Source organism: Labeo rohita, chromosome 11 (genome assembly GCF_022985175.1).
Source record: "Labeo rohita strain BAU-BD-2019 chromosome 11, IGBB_LRoh.1.0, whole genome shotgun sequence".
NCBI lineage: Eukaryota > Metazoa > Chordata > Actinopteri > Cypriniformes > Cyprinidae > Labeo > Labeo rohita.
Genome location: NC_066879.1, coordinates 1,291,104 through 1,301,406, shown reverse-complemented (window position 1 = coordinate 1,301,406; position 10,303 = coordinate 1,291,104). Strand labels below are relative to the sequence as shown.

Below are 10,303 nucleotides of genomic sequence, written 5' to 3'. Positions count from 1 at the left end.
ACTATTGGTAACACATCACTGACGTACACGGCTATATTTTACGCCAACTGCAGTGGAACATACTAGACAACCATGGCATTTTTATAACGTATCACTAATCCAGTTATTTAACTTAACTAACTAGTTCATGTTCGTTGAAATTTTAAACATTTAATACGCAAACAGTGATATAAAAATAGCTTATACAAAACATCACAACATATATACAAAATGAAATATGTCTATGAGTATATGCATGTAATAGAGACATTATGTGTGTGTGTGTATGTGTGTGTATATATATATATATATATATATATATATATATATATATATTTTTAGAATTTCAGGGTTTTTGGGTCACCAAAATGACTGTTAAGAAACCAGTGCTACAAATGTAAAGGCTTGTAGTTATGGTCGTGTTTACTGAATGCTTATACAACTCACATATGTTCATTTCAAAATGAAGTTTAATATTTTGCTTTCTTTTGATTCAGATTCAAACAGCCTTGGGTCAGATCTACTAAGTTACAACCTGCAGAATCGCAAAGAAAGAATGTTAAATATGTTTTTTGCAGGCAGAAACAATGATCCAGCAAAAAAGAAACAGCAAAATAATATTCTTGTAAAACACAAAATATAAATACAGATAATAATGCAATCATACACTTATTAAAACTTACTTTTTACAAAAGTATTATCCAATTCTGCAGAAAAAAAAAAAAAATCAAAATGATCAAATTTCATGTTCATTCACCAGTATAAATTAGGAAAGAAAAATACTGCCACTAATTTTGCAATCACATACTTTTATGTCTTAAGAACTTACAGGGAAATATGAACAATGTACAAAAAAAATCCTTTCCCGTTAACCAAACCATCAGTGTTGGGAAATGATTTTGAAAGCAGAATTTGGCATAGCATGACTGTTATGAAAGTGCAAGGACCCGAAGGACAAACCAACATAATGACAAGGAACTGTAACGCAGATAATGAGGCGCTAAACAGAAACGCTGCTGACGCTTAATTCTTCTGTAGTGGCCACTTAATCAAGAACATGAAAGCTGCTTTTCTTTTCCTCCGTGTCATGGGAGAGAAGACACTGCTGTGTTTCATTTCACTCAAAGGAAAACCATGCTTTATCATTGCATTACCACAAGGTTCACAAGGTTGAGTCAAGCTTTTTTTAAGACAGTGTTCTGAAGAGAAGTTCACTTTGGTTAAAAGAAAGAGTGACGCCTGAGAAAGAGCTTTTAAGTCACATCAGTCTAGTCTGATTTCAGTCCTGGCCTATATGATGTAGCACCAACTTGACTGTGTAGACACACACAACCAAACCAGCTATAACACACAGTTTTGTAAGTCCACCGCTGAGGTTTGTCTTCGGCTGGTGACGCGCCGGGGGTCGTCGGGCCACGTGATCGTTATGAACGCCAAAGTCTTCATCTCTAAGCTTCACATCTGGAAAACAATGAGGATGTATTTGCACACTTAGGTGTTCCTGAGTCAGTTGCTTCACTCTGATCTCCTGTAAAGGACAAGAACATTAGTATGTATAACTAAACAAACGCACTTTCTGTTTAAAAACTATTTCAGAGTCAGATTTACCTCCACAAGCTCAGGAAACAGCTCACAGAAAACTCTGTCCTGCAGGTTGTAGGCCAAACTCTGTGCAGACAGCTGTCGTTTCTGACAGATGAACATACAAATAATAAAATTTGAGTCATAACTAATTCATACAATCATATATGGTGATTGTTAAAAAATGAGATTTTTATGTTTTAGTGCTTTTGGGTTCCACTGAGAAACTCTTTTGTCCACAAAAGTTTTGTGACGTGTAAGGAAAAACTATATTTCAATACTTCTGTGAGAAAACGCAAAGTTTCTCATGAACGCAAAAGAAAGTAAAAGGGAACGTTCTTGAGGGAACAAAATATGTGTGAGAGAATGCAAACTTTCACAGGGGAACTGAATAGTTTTGCAAGAGAATGAATGTTTTTCTAAAGACAGCAAAGTTTTTAAGGGAAACGCAATACATTTTTTACGACAAAATGCAAAGTTTCACAGAGGAACTGAATAGTTTTGCAAAGAACAACAAATGTTTTTCGAGAGAATGCAATGTTTCTCAGTTGAACAAAATAGTTTTGCAAGAGACTGCTCATTTTTTCTAAAAAAGCAAAGTTTCTTGGAGGAACGCAACACATTTTTATGAGAAAATGCAGTTTCACAGGTCAATGAAATAATCCCCCCCCCCACAAAAAAAAAAACCCCCACAAATGTTTTTCGAGAGAATGCAACATTTCTCAGTTAAACAATAGACGCCATGTGTTTTCTAAAAGAAGGAAAACTTCTCGGGGGAACGCAACACCTTTTTTTTTTTTTTTTTTTTAACAAGAAAATGGAATTGTTTGTGAGAGAACAGAATAGTTTTACAAGGAAATGCAAAATTTCCTGTTTGAAAGGAAGAGTTTTGCTAAAAACAAAAAGCAAATGTTCTTGGGTGGAACTCAACACTTTTGTGAGAGAACACTTTTCTTCATGTCTCATATGTTTTTTTTTTTTGTTTTTTTCTGTCAGCATCACCATGTTTCTCGAGCAGGGGTGTCCAATCCTGCTCCTGGAGGGACGACGTCCTGCTCCAACACACTTCTAGTGAGTCTGAAGAACTTGATTAGTTGATCAGGTGTGTTCAATTAGAGTTTTATCTAAAGTAGGGGTGTCAAACTCAGTTCCTAGAGGGCCGCAGCGCTGCAGAGTTTTGTTCCAACCTTGCTCCAACACACATACTATGCAGTTTTCAATTAAGCCTGAAGGACTTGATTAGTTGGAACAGGTGTGTTTAATTAGGGTTGCATCTAAACTCTGCACGGCTGCGGCCCTCCAGGACCGGAGTTTGACACCCCTGATCAAAAGTCTACAGGACAGTGGCCCACCAGTAATGGGTTCGGACACCCCTGCTCTAAAGCCTCTGTGGATATGGGCCATTGTATATATATATATATATATATAGCTATTTTATTAAACTTTAGAGGTAAATCAATAACAATTACATTTTTAACAATATGTCAAGTGTACTTTTGTTGCAAGTGAGATTTGTTGTATTTTTAATCCAATTTTTTTTTGTAAAAAGCAAAAAGTTGATCATGCTGATTTCAAAATTAAGGATTCATTAGTTTGAATATACATTGAACCAAACACTATCTTGATAATTCAGTAGGCTACACTTTATTTTTAACAAAACATCCTATGTTTTGGTAGTGACAGTAATAATAAAATGTTTATTTCCCCCAAATAATGGATTATGTTTTCCTTTTTGTCACTAACAAAACAATGACTTGCTTTGGTCGTGACTGTTTCGGCAGTGACAATTTTATGGGATAACACCCAAAAAAACAAAGATGTCACTACTGAAACTTCACTAAATGTTTTGGTTGTGACTGTTTCAGTAGTGACAATTTTAGATATTTAAAATGACTGTGAATTTATTGGTAAAAACTGTAAAAATGCTACTAGAAAAAAAACTGTTAAATGGCAAACGGTAAAAGACTTTAAAATTTACAGTGAATAACCGTAAATTGACATTCACGGAATCCCCTGTGTTACTTTTTTTTGTTTTTGTAATTTTATGTTTTTTTTTTTTTTTTTTTTGTTGAAATAACTCTTTCTTCTTAGTGTTTTCTTATCATTTTTGTGCATTAGGGTTGTATGTTACATCTAATGTTGGTAAATTAATGTTTATTATATTATTTCAGTTTCATGCGTGTTACCATGATGGTGTTTAGTGTTTGTGTGAATGACACTGTGCACCTTCTATATATGTTAGTACTTAAAAGCTCCTTGTGATGAGCTTTGGCTCAGTTAGACACAGATTTTTAAGATTTGTGAACACATTTACCTCAAAATCTACTCACCATGTATCTATGAGAGAGAGGGACACAGGAATATTTCCTTATCATAAATGTAGGGGTGTAGTTAAAATCAGTCTCAGCCAATAGATAAACATATAAATGTAAACTTCACTTTTTAAAAGAATCAAAAATATACTTTTAACAATAAAACAAAAAAATATCAATATTTTCTTAAGTTGAAAATTAGGAGTTAGGGTTCAGGATAGCCACCTCTCAACTAAAAAAAAAAAACCCAATAAAAACACACAATAATACCCACATTTAAAAATTAAATGTGTTTTTTGGTTGTGGGACAGCAGTTAGCATCAGCTCTGTAGCAGGGCCCATATACAGCCTATACATTAAGCAGAATACATGTTTGTGATTTCAGTGTACGTACGGTGAAGTCAGACGTCTTTATGCTTCCCAGTGTGGGAATGTTTTCCACCATGAAGCTCAGCAGTGCGGTGAGTATTGTAGAGACGGACCAGGCCGGATTCCACGTGTCAGGATGGAAATCACTGATGGACAGACACAGCCTGCGGGGTCAAACAGGAGCAGATAGTTGACATGAGCTACAGAGAACCGCAGTGACTTCACAGTATAGATTTTGCTGATATTGATCTTACCGTGTGTTACACGTGAATCTCCCGTTAGGGGTTATCATATAAATACTGGGTGGTTTAAAAGGAAAGTCTTGAGGAAATATCAATTTACCATGATAGTAGCCACCTTAAATAGATATTACAAAACACATAATTAACAAAAGAAGAAATAAGTGCAAAAAATAGGCCTGTAGTGCATGTAGAAACTCATTAAAGTGAAAGTGTTGATGCCTACCCTCATAAGGGGTTTTCTCAGGTCCACGAACAACAAAATGCCTGTGGAACATTTCATCATGAGCGAGGTCATTAACAAACATTTCAGGATATTAACTGAGAACAAAGGTTTATTTCACAATATTTTTTTATTTGTTCACTAGATCATAGAGCAAGTAGATGTACTGTTCATCTAATTATGACTAATACTATCAGTGCCAAAAGCAGTGACATGACATTCTGATGTAATTCGGAGACATTTGTACCATTCCAGTATGTTGGAGGGCAGAGGTTCTGCACAGATGTAAGGCACTGGGTCTTTTCTAATCCTGAGGTAGTCCTGCTTCAGACGACGTGTTGCTGCTGTACTCGCCTTCCTATTAGCACCCGCACTCATCTGAGATCAAGTTTCGTTTAATATTAAAATCACATCACGAAAGAGAAAGAGCACTCTTTACAATTATAAAGCCAATACTTATTTTGAATGCAAAAATAACCACAATAGTTGTAATAATTATAATAAATTTGACAGGACGTCCTGTTCTAATTTGTGTCACTAATAATATGATGATACATACACTACCAGTCAAAAGTTTTTGAACGGTAAGATTTTAAGGGAAAACATTGTAGACATTTATTTAGATGATAAAGACATTTATAATATTAATATATTCTTCTGAACTTTCTATTCATCAAAGAAACCTGAAAAAATTCTACTCCGCTGTTTTCAACAAACAAATGATTAGAATGATTTCTGAAGGATCATGTGCTAAAAATTCAGCTTTGAAATCACAGGAATAAATTATATTTTAGAATATGTTCAAATAGAAAACATATTTCTAAATACCAAAAATATTTCTAAATTTTACTGTTTTTGCTTTGGATCAAATAAATGCAGGCTTGGTGATCAAAAGAGAAAACATTACATAACTTGCTATTCAAAAACTTTTGACTGGCAGTGTACTAATACACAGGCCTATTAATATTTACTAACATTTAGTCATTTTGACTATATAACATTTTAAAATGCACTTATATGCATGACAGACTCACCTCTTAAGTGAATTCAGAATAGATGAAGGTGTAAAGAGTGTGAAATGAAGAGTGCGTATCCAGTCACAGGTAAATAATATCTGTTAATAGATCTGTTTCATGTGTAAACCTGATTTGTGATTTCCAGTAAATACTGAAAATGTCACATCCACGAGTCAGTCATAAGACTTAACGCAGTGATTTCAGAGAAAGGGAAAATGAAGGTAATCATTTCTGTCTGCTTTCACTTTTGATTTAATAAGGAGAGGTACTAGGCTAACACTTACCTTTCTTTTTATTAGAGGGATGATTGGCTGTATGAAAATGAAAATATACCATATAATATTGTATTGTTTTAGGGGAGGAAAAACTAATTAAACATCATAAATATGCACACACTAAAACAAAAGTATAAAGATTTTTATTTTTTTTGGACAAAATATTAAATGGAATGCTTTATTTATGTAAACAGTGCCTGTGTTAGGTCTCATGAATGCTAATGGCAAACTATTTTAAAAAACCCTTCTGACAATAACAAACAATCTTTAGGATAAGTTGACTATCATTTTAGGAAGCAAAATCTCAAGTGATGGATCTCTATCTGTTATAAAACATGACAGCATTTGCTATATAATCAAAACATCCTGCCCCAACTTCCTGTTTCAACAGGAAATACAGCAACATGAAGTAGCTCATCAAGCCATTAAATGGGGTCTATAAAAATGGCAATTGAAAGATTCAACAAATTAAAAGGCGCAATTCTAAAAACTGATAACTATTTGTAATGTAAAAGTTGTTACACATTTTTTCCTTGCTTATTATTTTGGATATTTTCTTACATTTTGATGGTTGAAGTTGCAAAGTTGTTGCAGAAAGCGGTATTTCTGAATCACTGTATATTCCAGGTGTTGCTATCAAAATCTAAGTTCCCTTGAGCATTTTTAAAACCCAAGGAACATAGTTCCTGAAGTCTTTCATTCATTCTTGTGTAGCTTGTGCTCACTAGATGTCACTGTCATCATACAGAACGGTTACATGTGAATTAGACATTTTATTCACATAGTTAAAATCCACAGATTGCACAAATATCTAGAATTCTGAATAAATCTGTCTTGAATTATTACGGGAAGCAAATCCTTGAAGCAAATCCTGGGAATCAAAGCTGCTTAACTCCGCTCAGATCACACAAGGCTTTTGAAATAACATAAAAGAACTATAAAAGCTTAAAAACCCACAAATTCTTATTTAAATATGTTCATATATTATCCTATGAGATGAGTAAAATCTTCATCACAGTCATTCATGTCTTGCTAGAGTCTCCGAGGGCGTCCACTTTAAGCGGGACAGCTGGTTGGTGTTTTGGAGGTGTGTAAAGCCATGAGCGGAAACTCCCGAAAGGTGACAGCACACGTGGAGACGTCTGCAAAACGAAACAAGTTAGCACAGTTCAAGTACACTGGACTGAGAACAGCAGGAGTTACTCAAATACACCAGTCGAGTCCCTGTTCCATTTCCATTCCCCTGCAGAAACACCAGTGAATTCATTAGGACCCACTTTATATCCTTAACTACTATGTACTTACATTTAAATTAATCATGTCACACAATGCACTTACTGTGTACATACCTGTTTTTACCACCAAACCTCTCCCTAATCTTACCTGTATCCCACCTCAAGTGTTTTGCAATTAAACATGAACACAATAGGTACATTGTGCCTAGGAAATCATTATTTAGTATTTAGTAGTAAGTGCATAGTGTTTAAAGACACCTAATATAAATAGAACTCTTAATTGAAATAACAGAATTTAATTTAATGTAGTGTAATATAATATCATGTGACATCCCAGCATATACTGCAATACTTTCCCATAATAAATTAAAAAAAAAACAGTAATTGGGTAGTTGACATGAAATGTTGAGCAGTTACAGTAGTTTTGCAATATATTATACTTAATCCAAAATTATTTTAAAACAATTAAATTTTCCCCAAATCATTACAAATGGATTTTATGTCCTCATATTAACTGAGAATATATTTATATTAAAATTATAAATTAATTAATGTATCACACTGCTGACAAAACAGAGAAAAGGCAATTAAATATGGTGAACATCTGGTAAGAAATCATGACCAATAACAGAATTTAAAACGTAAATTTAACTTGCTCAATAATAGCAATTACTATTATTATTAATAAGTGCAATATGTGTAATATATAATGTACATACTAGGGCTGCACAATTAATCGAATTTTCAGTCGTGATTACAATTACAGATGCCACAGTTATGTAATCGTTCAAAGGCACAATTACAAAAATAATAATAATAATAAATCCACATACATTATTCTGCTTGCTTAAGATGTGTGTGTGAGAGTGTGTTTTTCCTAAATGTTATCGTATCATTTTTTTTTCATTGTTTTAATTTTTACATTTTTTACTTTTTTATATTTAAAGAAGAAACTATATATAAAAATGTGGCATGCAGTTTCTACAAACAATGAAAAAAATTGCTTTGCTTCAAGCTATTCAAAACATCATTCAATGTAAATTGTGATAATCGTAATTAATAATCGCAATTACAATTTCAAGCTAATAATCGACAATTACGATTTTTGTCATAATCATGCAGCCCTAGTACATATACACTATAGTTCAAAAAAATTTGGGGTCAGTATTTTTTTTTATTTATTTATTTTTTTTTAAATTAATATTTGTAATGATGCATTAAACTGATCAAAATTGACAGCATTTGCACACTGTTACACAAAAATTCTATGTTCTAATTCTATCAAACAAATCCCGTTTTTTTTAAACTTTCTGTTAATTAAAGAATTTGGAAAATTCCATTTTCTTAAGCAGCAAATCAGCATATTAGAATGTTTTCTGAAGAATCATGTGATGCTGAAGACGCTGAAAAGTCAGCTTTGATCCCAGAAATAAATTACATTTTTTAAATATATTGAATAAGAAAACAGTTATTTATAACTGTAATAATATTTCATAATATTACTGTATTTTTGATAAAAAAAAAAAAAATGCAACCTTGGTGAGAATGAGATTTTTAAAAATCTTACAGACCCCAAATGTTTGATAGATTGTGTATAAACATACATAAAATGTACATTTAAAAGCAAAATAGTTATTTAAAAAAACAATTATGGGAAATTTGTCAACCACCCAATGTGATTCTGTGAAGAGAAAATGTGAGAGAAAAAAAAACAAAGGTTTCCTAAGACCTCACTGATGAGCAGCATTTTCAAGATACATTTTTGACTTTCTTGAGTCAGTCACTTATTAGCACACAGGATTAGGCACAGAAGCTTATTTAAATAAGTTAGGAGACCCATAAAGCAACCACCATTGCAAGTGAAAGACCCAAACCCAGCAGTAAACAGTCTGTAACATCATCACTCACTCGTGAACTCTTGCGCTTTACCCTCACTGGACTCACAGGTATACTGGGCTCTAAAAGAGGAATAATACCTAGTAAGACAATGTTACCACAAACAAAAACACACAAATCATCTCTTATACGGGAAAACTGCATCAAGGGTGAACAAACCCACCCCCCACACTTCACAGTCTGCAAAAGCCTTGGTAATTCCTTAAACAAACACAGCTGTAGGTCAGGAATCGCAGACTGATGCAGAGCGCGTCGTAAGAGAGAAGAGCAGAGCAGAAATATGAGCTCAAGACTTTGTCTGTTTTATTGTTTGTCAGTGTTTTAAAAGACAAGCTTCTTTTTATAGATTTCTGTCGTACAAACAGTAACAAACAATCGTACAAACAATACAAGAATGTCTTCAAACACAGAATGTCATCTAACAGTGTGAAAACAGATTGTACCGAATGTTGCAAGATAAAACGAGTTAAAGGTCCGAACGCAAGAACCACAGAGACAGAGGGACAGAGAGAGAGAGAGCAAGCAGTCGAGAACAGTTCAAAGGTCAAAGCATATTCACAGCACAGTAGTTAAGAAGCATTTTTCAGTTCAACTCGGTTTAAAACACATCCAGACACAACGACCCAACTGCTCCCCTGTTGGCGACTATCTATTCTATACACGGTCTCTATTTTCAGATATTAAAACTACATTTCAGCTCACGGATGTTTCTGTGAAACAACAACTGAAAATGTACAACTACATTTTCCTTTCTTCACGCAAATTTTTACTGAGATGAAAATTTGCTCTATAAAGATTCTTCCCTTTGCTTTGCAGCCTAGCTGTGTCATTTTTTCTCCATGTTCCAATATTTTTCTGTCAGCTTAATACGAAGATATTATAGGTAAACCATTGTTAAATGGTTGAATCTCTTGAAAAAAAACAAAAACATTGCTCTGTTTGAGCTTCCGACCCGTCCAGCATAGCAACAGTGGCTCAACCATTGGCATGAGTTTGGGGGCGGGACTATTTGTTAGTTGACCAATTGCAATATTATTATTTTTACATATTTTACCCATACTCACAAAAATCCACCCACAGATGCCAATGTCGCACAAAATCCTGTCCCCCTTACTCCTCAAAGTCATTCCTTTAGCTGAGACAAGAGTTATGAATACTTTATTCATTGTCTGATTAGA

At 33.8% G+C, this 10,303-nt stretch overlaps 2 protein-coding genes across 3 annotated transcripts in view; both read right to left on the bottom strand.

Annotated features, from left to right (window-relative positions):
- Positions 1-406: 406 nt before the first annotated feature.
- On the bottom strand, positions 407-5,916 carry LOC127173211 (ubiquitin-conjugating enzyme E2 J2). 2 transcript variants are annotated; one of them, XM_051122922.1, is made up of 7 exons: positions 5,738-5,916; positions 4,951-5,081; positions 4,707-4,747; positions 4,496-4,598; positions 4,267-4,405; positions 1,588-1,668; positions 407-1,507 (listed from the first exon to the last, which is right to left on the bottom strand). In XM_051122922.1, the coding sequence occupies exons 2-7, from the start codon at positions 5,079-5,081 to the stop codon at positions 1,259-1,261; spliced, it is 744 nt and encodes a 247-aa protein (XP_050978879.1). In that variant the 5' UTR covers positions 5,738-5,916; the 3' UTR covers positions 407-1,258. The 2 variants fall into 2 exon arrangements, with proteins under 2 accessions (XP_050978879.1, XP_050978880.1); XM_051122923.1 differs by having other exon boundaries at positions 1,379-1,440.
- A 205-nt stretch (positions 5,917-6,121) lies between these two features.
- The window catches only part of acap3b (ArfGAP with coiled-coil, ankyrin repeat and PH domains 3b), an 80,274-nt gene continuing 76,092 nt past the window's right edge, over positions 6,122-10,303 (bottom strand). Inside the window, exons 25-26 of the mRNA XM_051122560.1 lie at positions 9,138-9,187; positions 6,122-7,136 (exon numbers count right to left, since the gene is read on the bottom strand). Of these exons, the coding sequence (XP_050978517.1) occupies positions 7,017-7,136; positions 9,138-9,187 (170 nt within the window). The 3' untranslated portion in view covers positions 6,122-7,016. The remainder of the gene's footprint in view (positions 7,137-9,137; positions 9,188-10,303) is intronic.